The sequence below is a fragment of the Pristis pectinata genome, chromosome 6, assembly GCF_009764475.1.
Source record: "Pristis pectinata isolate sPriPec2 chromosome 6, sPriPec2.1.pri, whole genome shotgun sequence".
Taxonomy (NCBI): domain Eukaryota; kingdom Metazoa; phylum Chordata; class Chondrichthyes; order Rhinopristiformes; family Pristidae; genus Pristis; species Pristis pectinata.
In genome coordinates this window covers 29641776-29661679 of record NC_067410.1, presented here as the reverse complement: position 1 = coordinate 29661679, position 19904 = coordinate 29641776, and the positions used below count along the sequence as shown (strand labels likewise).

General features: G+C 37.3%; 1 protein-coding gene across 1 annotated transcript in view; it reads right to left on the bottom strand.

The window, feature by feature from the left end:
* The window catches only part of LOC127572043 (ataxin-7), a 95348-nt gene extending 75444 nt beyond the window's left edge, over positions 1-19904 (bottom strand). Inside the window, exons 1-2 of the mRNA XM_052018876.1 lie at positions 19792-19904; positions 19571-19639 (exon numbers count right to left, since the gene is read on the bottom strand). Coding sequence (XP_051874836.1) covers positions 19571-19639; positions 19792-19888 — 166 coding nt within the window. The 5' untranslated portion in view covers positions 19889-19904. The remainder of the gene's footprint in view (positions 1-19570; positions 19640-19791) is intronic.

Below are 19904 nucleotides of genomic sequence, written 5' to 3'. Positions count from 1 at the left end.
CAAAAGTCTTCAGAGAACGTTTGTTAAAATCACTTCTCAGGTCTTGTAAAATTGGCTTAACCCAATTTGGATGATGCTTAAGTAAGCATCTTAAAAATACATGTATTCTTGAATTATATTACATGCATAATTGAATAGTTGCTATAAGTGTTTGAAACCTATATTGGAACATCCAGTAAACACCACACTTAAACTGCAGAATGCGAATCCCTTTATATTAGAAAAGATGCCTAATGGGGACCATAACAATTTTAGAAACCTATTACTTTCGTTCAAAAAACAAATTTAAAATTTTCTGACAAAGGTACAACTATTCAAACCGGGCACACTGTCACTAAAAGAATGAAACTAGAGGAACTTTAGGATTACAGATTCTAAAAGGGTCTAGATAATGTTGATCACTGATAGGCTATTTTACCATAGATATCCTCTTGTTCTACTGTTCCAAGGCCTTAACATGCAGGATTTTAGGTAAAATGTTGGGGTAGAGAAAAAGGGATGAATTCAAAGAACTCAATTTTTCAATAAATGCATGATCTAGCTACAGAACAGACTCCCTATAGAGAAAACTGACAATGCCAAGAACTCCTTCAAATACAAATTTTAGATACATCTTTTAACAATAAGAGTAACAGCAGACAAGAAATGCTAGGAAGGCAACTCTGGCTTCCAAAACCGGTATCACCAGAATGTGTCTATTTTTAGTTCAACTGCAGACAATTGACAAGACCGATTGCTATAATTAGCCAACAGTTCTTATTATATCATGGCATGGAGGAAGACAAGCTACATGGTCTTCTTTTTGTGCATCTAGCAAGTCCTACACTTTATACAATAGATGAGTATTAACTAATTTGCTTTTGTAGAACCAATTCACATTATATGGGATAGTGGTGGAACAAATTATAATCACACAGATTCAATGTGAAGTTGACAACATGCTTACTAAAAGCTGGCATTATTGGTTAAACATTATTGTATAATGCAAGCTCTAGATGAAATGCCACTTCATATCTGTTAATCCCATCTAATAAGCTCCCAATATTAACACTGAAAGATATCCAAGTAAGACACATCATGTAGGAAAGGGTGGTAGCAAGATTAGAAAGAGGAAGAGAAAAGCTGGCATTTTGTTTCACTTTCCAAAAGCAACTAAAGGAACCCTTGTGTCATCAATTTAGCTGACCACCAAGCTAAGGAGCAGTAGTGTTTTGTAGAGGAATAGGCAGAAGATGGATTTGGACTATGGATGTAAGAAAATGCTAACGGAGGTATCAGTACTGAACCACCAAAGTAATTTCAACCACCAAAAAAATGACTAGCACTTTGACAATTAAAATAAAGTTATCTTCATGGATACTATGCTAATTCAATAAAAATAGCAACAGTTAGATATCATTTGTGCAGTAAACATGGTAAACAAGTACTAAACCACAGTGGAGTCATTGGGTGGGTCCTATTTTAATCATAAATTTGTGATACTGTCTAACCACAGTTTAATAAATTTCAAAATTTTTCTGCAGAAATTTTTTTAAATAAACACCTCAGATACACAACTTGCCCAAAATCAGTAATCAGCCTATGAAAGTAAAGTTCTTTAAAACAAGAATTGAAGTGCTATTTTTGGTAAATTCCTTTTTCCTGCAAGGAGTTATAATACTCAAGGTATACAGTGGCATGCAAAAGCTTGGGCACCCCGGTCAAAATTTCTGTTACTGTGAATAGCTAAGCAAGTAAAAGATTACCTGATTTCCAAAAGGCATAAAGGTAAAGATGACACATTTCTTTAATATTTTAAGATTACTTTTTTATTTCCATCTTTTACAGTTTCAAAATAACAAAAAAGGAAAAGGGCCCAAAGCAAAAGTTTGGGCACTCTGCATGGTCAGTACTTAGTAACACCCCCTTTGGCAAGTATCACAGCTTGTAAACGCTTTCTGCAGCCAGCTAAGAATCTTACAATTCTTGTTTGGGGGATTTTCGCCCATTTAGTGACCCATCTTGTGTGTTGCTCTATATTCCAACGCCTGCAGTCTTTTGTGTCTAACATTTCACGTCAACAATCCTTCACCAGGGCTGTCCAAATATATTTTCTGGCAATATGCCTGACAAAAGATCTCAAATCTCAAATGTTAACTTTTTCTATTTCCACAGATGCTGCATGACCTACTGAATATTTCTAACATATTGTTTTTATTTCAGATTTCTAGCATCTGCAGTTTTACAATTTCTGTTGTAAAAGCACATTTGTGTTTGATAAATAATTATGGATCAAGAAAACTTAATAACTATAGGGTTAATGCATTAGTTCTATTGCCCCATTTATCTGAAGTTTTCTTCCTGAAACTCCAATAATTTCAACAGCTGACAAAATTTCAACTCTTAAAAACAAAATGTAAGCTGTAAAAGTGTACAAAGAAAAAATGTCAGCAACTGATATTTCCAACAAGTCCACTCCTATCCAAGCCATTGCAATTTTGTACCACGAAGACTGTGAAAGGAAAGAAGCCACCAGAGGAATACAATAGTGGGTCATGTCATCACTGGCTACAGGAAAGTATTACCGGAAAAGAACACACAACCATAAGATTTCAGGAATATTCAGGAAACAATTAATGGAGTAGAAACCCACATTAATAATTCATAATACAACAGGTGAATAATCGATGGCCATCTCCCCAATACCTCATCTGACCATAAGCTTTAAGCTATTGATTTCATGCTTACAAGACTTGTTTCCATTAGAAATTCAATTAGATAAAATCAAGCAAACATGCATCTAAAAGATAACGTGCATTGATCATTCTCCACGCCATCCCACCCCTTCCCAATATCACTGTAAAGAAAAATCATTCTGCCATTAGTATTTACAATCAAACAAGTTTTAAACCTCCCAATTTACCTAACAGCATGGAAGAAAATCCATTGGCTCTTTTTAAATAATGTTCTACTTTATGTCTTCAAGTGCTATATGACAAAGCATTCAACATCCAAGCATAACAAATTTTAACTCTTTTACTACGTGTAATTATGATTGCATCAATGTCCTTTGGTTACTAATTTGCCAAAGTAAAAAACTTTAAAAAAAACATTAGATTTCACTTTAATCTTTGCAGATGCAATAAAAATGTTCCAATGATTATTTTTTCCTAATAAATCTTTGATGTACACTATCTATACCTATATACACTACTCCAGCTGTGCCCTAACCAACATCTGATTTTTTTTTAAATGCATGAAGGTTGAAATCATCTTTCCACACACAGTTATCTGCAAGGATCTACATGAGGGCTTGCAAACTTTTGCTTTAATTCCTTTCATTTTTTTTTCACCACAAACATTTTTTCATCATTTATTTGTTCACTAGAATAAATTTTTTTATGCCTTTCTCCTTTCTTGTACAACAATATTCAGGATGAATTTTTTTTGTTATTGATTTTTTTTAACAACAAAAACCATAGCTAAGCATGGACCCCTGAAACACAACAGCTCCTATAACTTGTTAATCTCCATATGATCCTACTCTGTTCTGAACCCCAGCTGACACTACTCAAGAAGCTGCATCCACTGGATGTACCTTAATGTGTTCTGCAAAACGTTAAGAACTCCTTTTCTGATGAAAGTAAACAGATCCTCCCCATCAAATTATAATATTTGATAGCTATGATGGAATTGCTGCATTGAAAGAATTTTTAGTAATGCTTTTAAGAGAACGTGCATTTAAAATATCAATGAGTTGCATGTACCTACTTCTCACTGCAGTGTCCATCTTCATTATGATGTTTAACAATGACATTAGTAAATCATTCAACACTTCCAAAAAAAAAGACATCCTTTAATCTTCATTACTGCCATCACAGGAATTATTGTTTCACAATTGTAATGTTGTTAGAAAATGTAACAACCCTTCCTTTGCATCTTGTACAAATACAAATGGCTAATAATGAGAAGGCATTTGTTCCTGAAACTTGAATTTCAGTGCGTGGTCACAGGATAGTTCCTCTTGTGTTCTACTCATGTAACAAAATGACAGCAAACATTGAAAATGGATTCTATTTCTGCTCAGGTTTTCAAAATAAACTCTGAAGTACTCTGTCAAAATTGCATGATGATCAACAATTCTTTCACACACTCAACTGTCTGTCTTTGCACCCAAGAACTCGATCACTAGCAAAAGCATAACAGAAACTCCATTGCTCCATCGTTTTTCCAAATTGGAATTTTCTTAAACTAATTTTCAGCAAAATTATCATTCACCACAGCTGCATTACACTGCTACTTCTATTGCCCATCAGTGCCAACACTTCTGTCCAAACAACAATTCCCCCAACGTATTGATTCCAATTCCTTGAAACTATTCAATAATTTGAATATTTCCTTTCTTGTTCTAAATTGTCAGAAGTTACCAGAATAAAATTTCTTCAGCATAACATAATGACCATCATCGGTCAGAATTAGTAACTGCTCACATTCACAATGCCATTCAATCAACTAGAAGTTAACATCTCTTGAAAATTCTACTCCTGAAGTCATCCTTCTAAGTGGACAGCCAGATGGAAGGCCCTGTCAGAGACCTCCAACCTGCACCTCTAATCTGGTGTCTGCTCCTAGTGCAAATACCATTAATGGATCCCAATGAGATCAGGGGCAATGTAAAGGGAGCAGAAATTTTATCCCTTTTTTTGTGCTACAGGATATTCTGTGTAGCAACTGGTTCAAACGACATGCGAGAGGAAATAGCAAAGTGCTCATTAAGTGCACTCACACACAGCATTCATTGTGATACACATTTTTCATCGTCTAATATTCTGCATTGCTAAAAAGGACCTAAATCCTTCAAAATAGGTATAGTTGCAGTTGTTTTTGTAAGGAGTTACTTTATTGTCAACAAAGCATCTTATAAATCACCTTCCTGTGTATTGTATCAAACCAAGTCACTATTCTCATGCTCCATGGGGGCAACCAAGATCAGTTGATCAGTTTGTCTTCATTCCATACACTTTGAGATTGCAGCATTGTGGGAGACATCCAGGCAAAGGAAAAGTTATATACGGCAAGTATGTAAATATGTCAGAAGGATTTGTCCATCAAATTATTTCCGAACCCCCGTGGAAAAGTCTCCGAGGAACACAGTTCAAGAGTCACTACTTTAACTTTCAAATGCAAGTCCTTTACATAATACATTATCAATCAATATACAACAGTTGCAACATTCATCTATAAACTCTGACCCACATTTTACAAACCCATGCTGAATATTCCTGTGCTCACTAATGTCCTTTTCTAATCTCATATCTCTACTAACAACAGTCTTACACTAAAAATATCCAAATTACAACTCTCACTTATTTCTGAGCCAAGTGCATTACATCTTTCACCCAATTTAGGTTTCTACTGAAGCAATATCCACAAACAAAATAAAGTTCACCAGTCAAAAGACATTTCTCCCTACAAATCCAATGCTTACACTGATGCAGGGGCAAGCTTATACTTAGTAACAACACAGATGTGCAGAGAATCTTGTTCAGACATATTATTTGATGGACTTCCTCAAAATTACTTTATGGAATGCCATTGTGGAGCAAACAGCTACGATTTGGAGACTTAAATGTAGGAAACTCACAAGCTCTGCTTCACCAATACAGTGGCATTTACAAAGTGTTACTTTAGAATCAGAATTGCCTAGATCAGGAACTGGCAATGAAGCCTACAGGTCTTTACCTCCATGAGCTGTTCAGCCTAATCCAACATTCTTGCTGGCTCTCCATTTATTAAAATTTGTTAAACACATTTTAATTATTGCCAATTAAGTAATCTGTAGCACACATTGAAGAATTTTCTCAGTGTCAGCCCTCCCAAATCCAGCAACAACAGTGACCAAAGAACCCCTGCATTGGACTTCCAGAATCTCTTTTACCATTTCCAGTTTAATGCAAAATTCCTCATTCACTAAATCCTGTTCCGTTTGGCCTCCATTTCCTCAATTTTTTCCAGTTCAGACCTCCAGATCCAAAGTACTCTTGACCAACATGACTTCCACATTATAAAAGTTCTGAAATCACATCCAAAAATCATACATCTTCTAATCTTCACTTAATTGGCCCCTTCCTCACAGTACTACTCCAATTAAAATCCCCAAAGCCTCCTTATCTTTTTCAGTAAGAAAACAAGATTAAGCAAACCTAAAACGATTTTAAAGATTTAATTTACTTTCCATATTTTTAAATTTTCATTAAACTACAACTTAAAATTGAGTAATATTATTGCTCATTCTGCATGCTTCATTTCCATATCTTTACAAAGTAAAGAGTTTTAAAACCAAGAAAAAAAAGGGAGCATTATGAGCAATTTGTACTACATTAGCATCACACAAGATTCCATATAGGATATAGCAACATTTTCAAAAACCCCCATGAAGCAATTTATTCCTTCAGTTATTCAATTTGCCTTCAAGAGCATCCTGCAATCTTAGAGATATTCTTTTCTCTTTCTGACTAACTCACTACATGCAACTTGGTCTAACACCTTCTAGTTCCCTGTAATAATCCTCTCTCCCTGTAAGTAGCTATTTTAAAAGAGCTTTAAAATAACCTCGTATTTATATAGCACCTTCAATGACCTCAGGACGTTTCAAAGTGCTTCAGAACTAATTAACTACAGGGACTCTCCAGGTTACGAATGACCCGAATTACAGAAATCCGACTTTACGCAGATTTTCCCATACATTTTAAAGTAAGTTTCAAACTAGTGATAATCATAAGTTTCCTGACATTCATTAATGACTGGATACAATATATAATTTCTTAGTTTAATTATGCGTAGTTTTAGTGCGATTATTCATGAAATGAAATTGTAGCAAGTGTTTGTAGAGCAATATGGACATCTCTGACTTGCGGAGAAAATCGACTTATGACAGTTCTCAGAAATGGAACCCCTACCTGATCCAGGGACTGCCTTAAGTGCTGTTACCATTGTAATAAAGTGGGAGATTGCAATTGCATGCTGGTTTTTAAAGGCTTTGACAAATATTCTATATTATAACAAATATCAATGCTTTTAGCATCCAACTTATGATTTAAATCTGTGTCAAGCATTGTTTAAAAAAATACACTGAAATGTTAGAGGTCTTCAACATTCTTAATTCTGCAATGAATCAGCTAGTTATTTGTACTGAAGCAGAACATGGAGAAACAAGCCTTGAGATTGTACTATGGAATTACAGATAGGAACTCAAATGTTAATTTAATATTCCTTTCTCCCTTTTTTCAATGAAGTGTTAACTATTAGCTCTCTCAAAACAATAGATGAAATTAAGAAAAGTTAAATATTTATACTTGAGGACCAAATTGTACTGGTCCCCTCAGGCCCATGCTTACCTGGTTCAGATGCAAAATACCTATTCTGCCGGCCCCAAAGCATCGCAGATTCCAGCAGGAGAATGGCACTCCAAGAAGGCCCCATCCCCAAAAACACTGACAGCTGGCAAAGCCCCACCCCCAGCTTTTCCAGCTGTCGATGCTGCACTGTCATTTCATTATGTAAATATCAATGACCTACAGAGACAAAAAAAATTAAAATGTGATTTTCTAATCTAGAAGCAGATTCAAGAGACTATACTCCTGCATAATTGCTGATAATGGCAGAGAGAAATGACAAATTGGTTACATCAAATCTTAGGTTTGAGACGTCTACCTTTGACAATGGATGTGTCCACTTAAAAGGGTAAATATCAACAGCTCCCTTCAACCAATTAAGAAGGCACGTTGTACGTTGGACTTTATTGCAAGAGGATCCAAGTGAGAGTAGATGCAACTTGCTTCAATTGTATAGGGCCCTGCTGAGAACACATTAGAATAGTGTGTTCAGATCTGTTCTCCCTACCCAAGGACATACTTGCAACAGAGGGAGTGTAGCAAATCTTCACTCAATTCCTGGGATGGCAAGTTAGACATATGTATGAGCAAAGATTAAACAGGCTAAGCCTGCAATGTCTTGAGTTTAGAAAAGATAACCTCATTGAAATGCACAAAATTCTTACTAGCCATAATGCAGAGTTAGTATTTCCAATGAATGGAGTCAGGTATCAGTGATCATAGTTTCAAAATAAGAGATCAGTTGTTAAAAGTGTAGAGATAAGAAAAAAGGGAAATGAATCTTTGACATTCTCTTCCCAAGAGGTTATGAAATCTTAGTTGGTCAGTATTTCAGGACAGATTGATTTTTCTTTTGAAGGAGATATTAAGGGGATATAGGGTTTATGCAGGAGTGAGGAAAAGGCTCAGCAGATCAAGCACAGGACACCAAATAACCTACCTGCAGACTGCACAGTAAGTAAAGTTGCTGCCTCACAGCTCCAGAGATTTTGACATTGGGTGATCTGTGCAGAATTTGCACACTTTCTGTGACAGTTCCTTCCCACATCCCAAAAATGTGCAAATTGGTAGGTTAATTAGCCACTGGAAATTGCCCCTCGTGTCTAGGTGATTGGTAGAATCTGGACCAGGGGGAGGGGGGAGAGAATTAAATTGGAATGTGGGGAGTATAGATTAAAAAGAAAATTAATGGGGGAAATGGGATTGCTCTGTGAGGAGTCATAAACCCAATGGGTCAAAACAGCCTACGTCATCAGGAAACATAGACCTGTTTGCGTTAAAACTATTGGCACTTACTGGCAAATTCCAGGCCATTATTCTACCAAACAATTTCAAAGTCACAGTTCTTTCTTTATCATGAAACAGAAACTTACATTTGCACAATATTCTCTGCCCAAAAATGCAGAACAGCAGCGTTAATACTAAAATGCAGGAAATACTGTTAGTAACAAATATAATTATATACTTGAGGAAAGATAGTGAGCTTTCATCTTCCATCCAGGGTCATTTATGATGATTTTAATTCTTAAACACAAAATATATGCAAAACACTGAACAGAGGAAATTTGAGCAGCAATAGGTCACTCGCCCCTTGTTCCTGCTCTGCCACTTGATGTCAAGGTTGATCTTTACCTCTCTGCCATTTTCCTGCACTAATCCAAATCCCCCACAATTCCGTAAATAACTAAAATTGAACCGCGTGAATACACTCAGCAACTCGACCTCCACAGCCCTGTGAGATTGCAATTTTCCAAGTTTTAGGACCCTCTGATTGGTGTAATTTCTTCTCTATCATTAGTGGAAAATGCCTTACATGAGATTGTTACCCATAGCTCCAGGAACCCTAGCCAAGGGAAATAATCAACTCTACCTTTCACCATCAAGCCCTTTTCTACATTTCCAAATAAGATTAACTTTCATTCTTCTAAAGATGAAAAGAATACAAGCCCAGTCTGCTTATTCTCTTTTCATGTAACAAACCCACCATTTTAGAAATCATTCTGGTGAACCTTTGATGCACTCCCTCTATTGGAAGTGTTTTCTTTGTTAGGCAGGGAAACCACACACATATACAATATCCCAGAAGTGGTCTCACCAAGGCACTATAATTGTCATGTTTTGGGAAACAAAAAAGCACAAGCAGAAAAAAAACCTGTATGTATACAGGAGCAACTGTAAAACGGTCTTCAAAAAAGAACCAAGCTACATAAAGTTAATTATTGCCATACTTATTGAAAACAATGTCTGAAAAGCCTATTCACAGAACATAATTTTTGAACCAAATGAAAATTCAGCTTAATTACTATGGTTTGGAGAAGAGTTCCAGATTCAGAGGTAGCAACACACAGAATGCTGGAGGAACTCAGGACTGATGAAGGGTCTTGACCCGAAACATCGACTGTCCATCTCCCTCCATAGGTGCTGCCTGACCCGCTGAGTTCCTCCAGCATTCTGAGTGTTGTTCCAGATTTCCAGCATCTGCAGTCTCTCGTGTCTCCAGAATCAGAGGTCAAGGTTAGACAGAATTCTGCATTATACAAAGGGAAATTTGACCAAGAACAAAAATACTTTGAAAAATGTTAAAAAAAAATTGGATCTCCAATTTGCTCCATTACCATCCAATCAGCACCTGGCATCAGGGCAACAAGGAGCTGGGCATTCGTGGTTTTGGGCGGGGGGGGGGGGGTGGAAATATCCTTTTGGCTGCACTGCCCAAATCCAAGCCATAGCTTACGGCCACCACATCAAAAATCATTTTTTTTTTAATATAAAGTCTGGTGTGATCTCTATATATACACACACACATATATATATAAGACATTACAGCTTTTAAAAGCTGTTTCAATTATTTTGTTTCGGAATCCAATGAAGAATGATTAAATTGAAAGCACGTAATAGTGAGTAAAAACACAGAATAAATTTCTCTTCCTGATACAGCAAATCCATTTTCCACTGTAGTTAACTAAAGATACATAGTTCCGGAAGTTTAAAAAAATTTGTGTAACTACTTTAAGGACAAAAATTAGATTATACAAGCCGGCTTCACCCAGGGATTCATATGGTTGGTCAGAAAGCCAAAAAAAAGTAACAATGTAAATTCTTGATTTAAACCAAGTAGTTTCTTTTTAGAGAAAGCTAACAGCCTCTAGAAAGAAAATCTGTCATCTACACCCATATGTACAAAGGTAACTCCAGATCAAAACCTATACCCACACTGGCCTATGAAACTGCCTCTGGAACAGCCCAGCATGTCACTCACTTCAGGCAATAATGAGGCATGAACAATAAATGCTGGTCTTTCCAACAACATCCATGTACTATGAATAAGTAAAAAGAAATATAGAGTCTTGAAGGTAGATTTTTTTTAAAAAGAGCACCAATGATGGATCTGCTGGTAACAACTGCCCTTTAAACAACTCATCTAAATGCATCTCTTTTATAAATGGAAGAAACAAGGAAAATAAAATTTAGACAGATTATATAAGAGAATAACTAATTTTCCTTCCAGTGATGGATAGGAATTTTTCTCTCTTGGTATTTATATCTGCTATCTTCAAAATTATCAAAGTCCTGAAAGGACAGACAATAAAAGTTCTGAACTAAATGCCAAATTTTATTATGCCAAGATGTGATTTAGCAAGTGAACAGCAAACAGCTACATTAGTGCAAGGATTCAGAGCAAATATATTTCCACAAAAAGGTGGGAGGGGGTTGGAGGTGCACGGAAGGACTACCAAATCTAAATGCCAAGCAGCATACATGGCTATCCTGGATGAAACGTAAAAGATAAATTAGGGTAGCAAACAGAGGACATGAAAAAAAATGTAGCAACTAAAATCAAGAAAAACCCAAAGATATTTTACATATTTAAAACATAACAGGGTCAATGTTAAGAGGTATGAGTGTGTACAGAAGGCACAAATGTGGCCCTTAATAAACAATGTCTGTCTTTACATGCAAGCAGGCTGTGAATTATGAGATGAGGTAAACAAGGAAGAAAATAGTAAAAGGTTTAACATCTTTGGAAGGTAGAGAAATTGCCAGGTTGAAATAAAATAGACACCATACTGGTAAGGAAATTAAGGGAATGAATAGAATCTCTCATTTTCCAATTCTTTCTGGCTACAGTCATGGTGCCAACCACAAAATGATTAGTGACATTGCAGAATTTAAAAAGGGTTAAGAGATGGGGGTAATTACAAGACAATTACTTGAACCCTAGTGGAAGGAAAATAATTGTAAATGAAAATCCTGAAAAACAGTGTCGTCTTTCAGAAATGCACAGATCAATCAAGAACATTCAACACGAAATCTTTGACCTGAAATGCCAACAGTTTCCCTTTCCACAGATGCTGTCAGATTTCTAACATTTGCATTTTTAAAAAAATTACAAGATAGCACATTTATCCTAATCAAGATCCCACATGCCAGGCCCTTCAATTAAACAAAAAACCCATAAGATCAAAAGGGAAAAAGTGACACTGGATCCAAAATTGGCTCAATACAAGGGAAAAAAAAATAAACAGCCAACAGGTGTCTTGGTGACCAAACAGGTGAATCCAATAGGGTCCTCAGAACTGAGTGCTAGTAACATGATTTGATTGTTTTAAAAAAGGTAGGGGACACAACTGAAAAGTCTGCAGATATTGTGAAAGTTCACAGCAACAATGGAAGGTGCAAAAGAAATCAGTGGACTAGTGAAATATAGATGGAAAAGTGATAAGCTGAATCAAGCAGAGGTGCAAGGCCTTGCACTCAAAGAGAATATGCAATAAGCGGAAACTAGCAAGTTTTGTTCAGATAATGTCAGAAAAGTGAAAGGATAGTGGGAAGAGTCAAGGAACATAAGGGCCTTGGAATGCATGTCCACACATCCCTGAATGTAATCGGACAAAAAAAGTTTGAAAGATATTTTCCTTTATTAGCTAAATCACAAAATACAAGATTAGCAAGGTTATATTAGAACTGGTAAAAACACTACTTGGGTCAGAGCTGGAATACTATATACAGTTCTAGTCTGATATTACAGGAAGGATGTGATTGCACTGGAGGGAACTTAAAATGACATTGGCAAGATTGGAGAATTTTTACCACAAGACTGGACAAGCTGGGATTCTTTTCTTTGGAACAGAAGAGCCTAAATGGAGATTCAATTTTGGATAGGAAGAGTAATTTCCCTTGGCAGAAGAGGTCAATGCTAGATGACATCCTCAGGTCATTGGTAAAAGGATTAGAAACAGATAAGGAAAACTTTTTTAAACCCGAGGGTGGTAGGATTCTGAAATTCACTACCTCAAGAAAGATAGTTTAGAAATGTCCATTGATTTTGGAAATGACATAAATGTGCACTTGAAGTGCCCTTACCAACAAAACCACGTACCAAAAGTTGGAAAGTAGCATTAGGATAGTTAGCTCTTCAACCATGAAGGGTTGAAGGGTACATTTCTAGCATTCAGTTAGTGTTCAATATATTGCACAGTCAACTTGGATAGATAAATATTAGTAAAGATGGTCTTTTCCATTGCTCTGCACATTATTAAAAAGGTTCAGTGCATACAGACACGTTTGGTTTTATCATCAGTGAATGGCAGTGAATAATGCTTTGAACAGGTAACCCCTTACTATTCCTAAAGCAATTATAACTTTTTCACTCCTGTCATTGCACTGCCTAGGCTTCATAAATATTTTTACGTTTTAAAACACATTGGGATAGTCTAAAAGGTACAAAGTAAGTCCACATCCTTCCATCAGAAATAGGTGTCAATAAAATATGGTGATCATAAAGAATGCATGTTAACAGTGACAATATCAAGGCAAGGAAGGTAACAAACAGGGAATGTTACATTAATTGCATGCAAGCAAGTGTACTGACTGTTGCGCCAGTGTTTCTGCAGCATTTACTAACAAGGGATACCAAGAAAAGGAATCCAGGGAACTTCAGAAAATAAAATTCCCAATCAGAATTCAATTAAAGTTTACTGTGTTTAATGACTATCCACCCTGGGTCGGATTGCAAATTGCAAAGAGGATGCAAAGAAGCTCCAAGGTGATTAAGACAAGTTGAGTTAGTGGGCAAATAAACAGCATGTACATTAAGTGGATAAATATGAAGTTATCCACTTCAACAGGAGAAGCAGAAAGGGAGAGTTGTACTTAAATTATGATAGACTGGGAAATGTTGATATACGAAGGGACTTGGGTGCCCTTGTACACAAGTCACTGAAGACAAACATGTAAGTACAGCAAGCAATTGTGGTAAATAGTGCGTTGCTCCTTCACCAAAAGGGTTTCACATTCAGGAACGAGGATTTCTTACTATGAATTTACAAAGCCTTGGTAAGACTGAACTTGAAGTACTGTGCGGTTTTGGTTTCCTTTCCAAAGTATATACTTATCACAGATGCAGTCCAGTGAAGATACACAATACTTGGGAATGGCAGTACTGTCGAATGAGTTGATCAGACCTATAGTCACTGGATTTTAGAAGAATGAGATGTGATCTCACTGAAAAGTCCAAAGTTCTGACTGAGCTTGATAGACTGGATGAACTAAGATTATTATCCTGGCCTTTGGGGAGTGGGGGAAATGGGGCTGGATGAAGGTGGAACAAGGAATCAGCCTCTGGATACAGTGCAAGATGTTCTACAACTGAAGTGTGGAGAAATTCTTTTACTCAGGGATGGTGAACTTGTTAAATTTTCTACCAAATTTATGGTCAGCCAAGTTCTGACTATATTTGAGGAGGAGGGTGACGGACAAGGCTCAAAAGAACTGAACAGCAACTCCTGCTCCTATTTTCTATGTTTCTTTTTCTTTAAAAAAAATTACTCAGTTGTTACAGTCTTCTTATCCACATAAAGTCAGAGACCAGACACAGGCCCTTTGGCACACCATGTTCACACCAACCATCATTTATCCATCTGCACTACTCCCATTTACCAGCACTTGGTCTGTAGCCTTCTATGCCTTGGCAATCCAGTTAGGTTCCAGTGCCCACTAAAGAGCATACTCAACCAGCCAAGACTGTTCCTGGTTTCAGCATTCAAAAGTGTCAGAAGTTGATCAGAGCTCAGTGTTGTCATCAAACATACAAATTAGGAACAGAGGTAGGCCACTTGAGCCTGCTCCATCATTTAATAAGATCATGGCTGATCTGACTGTAACCACAACTCTGCATCCCATCCATCTGTGATAACCTTTCACTTCCTTGCTTATCACAAAGCAATCTCTGCCTCAAAAATTTTCAAAGGTTCTGCTTCCACTACCTCGGAGGAAGATTTTTAAAGACTCTGCCTCCAGTGAGAAAAAAATTGCACCTCATGCAGGAATGCAGAGATAATCAAGGTTGGAAAAAAAAATTCTGAGGGACAGGATTAATCTACACTTGCAAAGGCAGGGATTAAGATAGTTAGCACAGGTTTGTTAGAAGGAGACTGTCAAAGTCGAGTTTATTATCATTTGCACAGGTGCAATGAAAAAACTTACAGCAGCATCGCAGACACACAGCATAAGGGACACAATCTGAGCAATTTGACTGAATTTTTTGAAATAACAAAATATATTGATGAAAATAGTGCAGTTGCTGTGGTCTATGTTGACTTTGGTAAGGCATTTGACAAGATCCCACATATGAAACCGTCCAAATGATTAGAATTCATGGGAGTCAATGCAAGTGTGATCCAAAATTGGCTTGGTAGTAACAGACAAAGGGAGACAGTAGAGGGCTGTTTTGTGACTGAAGGCCTCTGACCAGTGGATCAATACCGAGACCCTTGCTGTTTATTATAGGCATTAATGATTTGAATATGAATATAGGAGGTATGATTAGTAGGTCTACATACATTACGAAAACTAGTGGCACTGCTGATAGTGAGGAGGATAGAATTGGGCTCCAGTTCGCAAGATGGGCAGAGCAATGGCAGATGAAATTTAATCCTGATAAGTGTATGGCAATGCGCTTTGGTCAAATAATGGGAAGACCTACACAATGAATGACAAGGACCTAGGGAGTACTGAAGATCAGAGGGACCCTGGTGTACACGTCCAAGATCACTGAAGGTGGTAACACTGATAGATGAAATGCTGAAGGCATAAGCAATGTTTGCCTTCAGAAGCTGAAGCACAGAATACAAGAGCAGGAAAGTTATGGTAAAGCGTTATAAAACATTGGGTAGGCCACAGCTGAAGTGAAGTGTACAGTTCTGGTTGCCACACTATAGGAAGGACACAATTGCACTGGAGACAGTGCAGACAAGATACACCAGATGTTGCCTAGGATGGAGTATTTCAGTTACAAGGAGAAATTAGATTGGCTGGCTTTGTTTTCCTAAAAGTGAAGGAGGCTGAGGAGGCCATGATAGAGGTACACAAAATTCTGAGGGACACATACAGGCCGATAGTAAGAAACCTTTTCCCATAGCAGAGGTGTATAAAACTAGGTGACACAGGTCTAGGGTAAAAGAGCTTTTTTTCCCCCCACCAAGAGACTGGTTGAAATCTTGAATGCATAGCCTCATTGGGTGGTGGAAGCAAGTACTTCGCAATACTTAAGGATTGAGACAAGAACTCAAATCACCAAGAGAGAGAAGGCTACAATCCAAGTGTGGCAAATGGGATAAGTACAGCTGGCTGGCATGAACAAAATGGACTAAAGAGCCCATTTCTGTCCTGCATGACTATTTTAAATGGATGATCATTTTTAAACTGACACCTACTAGTTCTAGATTTTCTCACAAGAGGGACCATCTCTCCGCACCCACCCTTTCAAAACCCCCTCAAGATTTTATGTTTCCATCTCATCCTGATCATTCTTCTAAATTCCAGCAGATACAAGCCTAGCCTGTCCAAACTTCCCTCATATGTCAACCCGCCCATTCCAGCTATCAGTCTTGTAAATCTTCCCTAAACTGCTTCCACACAAAACACCCTTCCTTAAAGAGGGAGATCAATGCTGTACATAGTGCTCCAGAAGTGGTCTCACCATTGCCCTGTTTAACCTCCCTACTTTGTATTCAATTTCCCTAGCAATAAATGACAACATTGTTAGCTTTCCTAATTTATTGCTCTAAGCTGCTACTTTTTGAGATTCATGCACTAGGGAACACCTAGTTCCTTCTACAATTTCTATTTAGATAATTTTTTAAAAAAAGTTTTCCTGCAAAATGGACAATTTCACATTTTCCCTCATTATATTCCATTTGCCATATCTACCCATTTACAAAACATATCTACAATTCCTTGTAGCTTCTATATCCTCTTTGTTACTTACTTTTCGACCCATCTTTGTGTCATCTGCAAATTTAGCAACCATATTATATAAATTGTAAAAACTTGAGATCCTGACACTGATCCCTGTGGAACATTACTTGCTATATTTTGCCAATCAAAAAACAAAGTTTATTTCCTGCTAGCCAGCTAATCTTCTACCCACATCAATGTAATCTCCTACATCATAAGCTTGCATTTTGTTCAATAACTTCTGATGTAACACTATCAAATACCATCTAGCAACCTCAGTACACCTACTGACTCATTTGTATCCACTCCATGTTACATTTTCCAAGGAACTCCAGACTGGTTAAACACGATTTCCCTTTTACAAAACCATGTTGACTTTGCCTGATGACTTTAATTTTTTTTTGTTTTAAAAAGTGCCCTGCCATAATATCTTTACGAAATACTTTAATGCTTTCCCTTTGAGGCTGTTAAGCTAACTGGCTTTTAGTTTCCTGCTTTCTATCTCCCTTTTTGAATAGTTACATTTTCTTTCCTCCAATTTAATACAACCTTCTCAGTATCTAGGGAAGATTAGAAAATTAAACCCAACCCATCAGATATCTTAAACAAAAAAGAAAAGGCTTTTGAGAACTCAGGTCAGCCAGAATCCACAAAGTGAGAAATAAAGTCAATGTTTCAACTCAATGGCTCTTCATCAGAGCTGGACAAATTTGGAAAACATATCTTAAGATCATGGCTGATCAGATTTCAACCTCAACTCGTATTCTCAACTACACACACATAACTTTTATGACGTTCTAAAACTTATGAGTTTGTCTAGTTCTGATGAAGGGTTATTGATCGAAAATACTGACCATTTCTCTATGAGTGGTACCTCATCTGCTAAATTCTTATATCATTTTCCTTTAATATTTCCATTGTCAGCATTTTTCTGCTCCAATTATTGCATCTACCAGCTCACTAGCCATTTAGGACCATAGAATGAAATTCATCATGACCCAGACTTGTCATCCCACAGGGCCAACAATTTGCTTAGTACCACTTCCCTGATGATTGTAATTCACCACCCCTCACCAAGTTCCTCCCTTAGCTCCACTTACCAATGTATTCCTGGATGTATTTGTTTCCTCTATAGTAAAAACTGAATATGTTTAGTATTCATGGCTCGTGATTAAGTAGCGCGAAGCCAGTGAATGAAACCGTACATTCATGTTTACTGGAAGTCAAAATCCCAAGAAGGACAGGGCAGAGACCATCTAAAACTATTGTTGAAATTAGAAGAAGTTATTTTGCCACTTCCCCAACCCATGACCTCTACTATCCAAAGAGCAAATGAAGCATGATATTTCCCTCCAAGTCATCCTTTGTCCTAACTTGGAAATAAATTGCCATTCCCTCATCACTGTTCTGTCAACATCCTGGAAGTCCTTACCCAATTGTAGTGCAGATATGGTGAAGGTACAAAGGCTACAATAGTTCAAGACATCAGCCCACCATGACTTTCTCAAAACCAATTAAGGATGGGCATTAACTGCAGTCCATACTAAGGACATACACCTAATATGAATGAATAAATTACCTTGTAAGCTAGAGTCGCTAATAATATCTCACATCCATGCACCCAATATTGTCTAGTAATAAAAATGGAATACTTGTTATCAAAAAAACACCTACAATAGGTACGAAATTCCACCCGTTATCCCTAAAAGTACTTTAATCCTAACTCAAAAGCAAACTTATTGCACTCATGCACCTTATAATTCTTACAGCAGCATAACCCCTTTCAAAAATCAAATTAGTGCAGAACTATGGAGAGTTTTGTACCCCAATCTAATTCTCAGAGTTTAAAATAATAAAAGATCAAATTAATTTTACTCTAAACTTTTACAGATAGTAAAGGAACTTCGTATTGGCTTGGATGAAATAAAACCTCTTTCAAAATGTAGAACATGCTTAAGTATAAATATGGCTGAACAGTGGCAAGAACCACGAGTCAGCAGCACATTTCTACCTAATTTTAAAAGATACAACTCACAAGAACTGTTCCATATTTAAAATGGAAGATTTCAGAAGAACTGAAGTCGTCTGAGTCTTTGTCCAATTTCATTCCCTTCAGAAGGTAAAATGGCTGAAGCTAAATTCAACCTCAGTACTTCATCTGCGGCCCATATACGTACTGGAAAATTCCTAAACTATAGAATGTTTTAAGAAAGAGCACACAAGGTGACAGAATCAAGTCATAGATTTACCCCAGTGCTCATTCCTAGCTACCAATCATCAGTGGATTGTAACCCAACTAATATGCAGAATTTTAAATTTATTTAACAGTACAACTTACAAATGATAAACTTAAATCAATAACTTTTGTGCATCTGAAATTTAAAATTAGTTCATTACCCCAACACCATTACAAAATAAACTGGGGAACAAATGAGTAAGTGCATTACTCATTCACATTTGACATAAATGAAACCAAGAGTAGCTAACCTTAATCTCTTGAAATAGATCAATTGTGATCAGCTTCTATAGAATCACCAAAACACAGCAGAATGTCCAATTACAGTGATTCATTATTACTGATTTAAAGTTCCAATTGCTCCAAAATACTATCTGGAACCACTCCCTCGTTACCTGACAAACAAGATAGCAATTGAACCCTAAACACGTAGATCAAGGAAAGCAACTTTTCAAAAAAAAACAAGACTAGGAAATCGTTATCTGGGTGGGAGAAAAGGGAACTCTTGGACGATTTTTTAAAAATTGGTCAACCTTGCCCCCAGAAATATGTGGGGGAAACCATGAGTGTAGAATGCATCCATGTAACAGGCCCCCCCTGTTAGTCTAGTTGCCAGTGCCTGCGAAGCAGAGTCGCCAGCCCGCCAGTGTGCGGTAAAGAGCCTATACAACAGACAGCCAGCCATGCAGGAGCAAAAACAGCAAAGTTTGAAGCCAACGCTCACCTTCCCTACTCAGCCGCATGACCTCACGGTTTTTCCCGCACTCCTTAAAAGTTTCTTCCAATTCGGTGCCTGTGTAACAATTGGATACATCAGTCAGTCAGTCACATAGTTACTACACTTGCCTGGCTGCCTGCGCCAAGTAGGCGCACAAACATTCCCAGCCCCGCTCGGCACACGCAGCAAAAAGTGTTTTTTCGGGTTAAACAGCGCTTTGGGCTCACCGTCGGCCCCTTGATGTTTGGCGGCATCGATCCAGTGGGTCCAAGGCTGTCCCACCAGCGCCTCGGGACTGGGTAGTCTCCGCTCCACAGTCGCCATTGCTGATCCTTCTTGC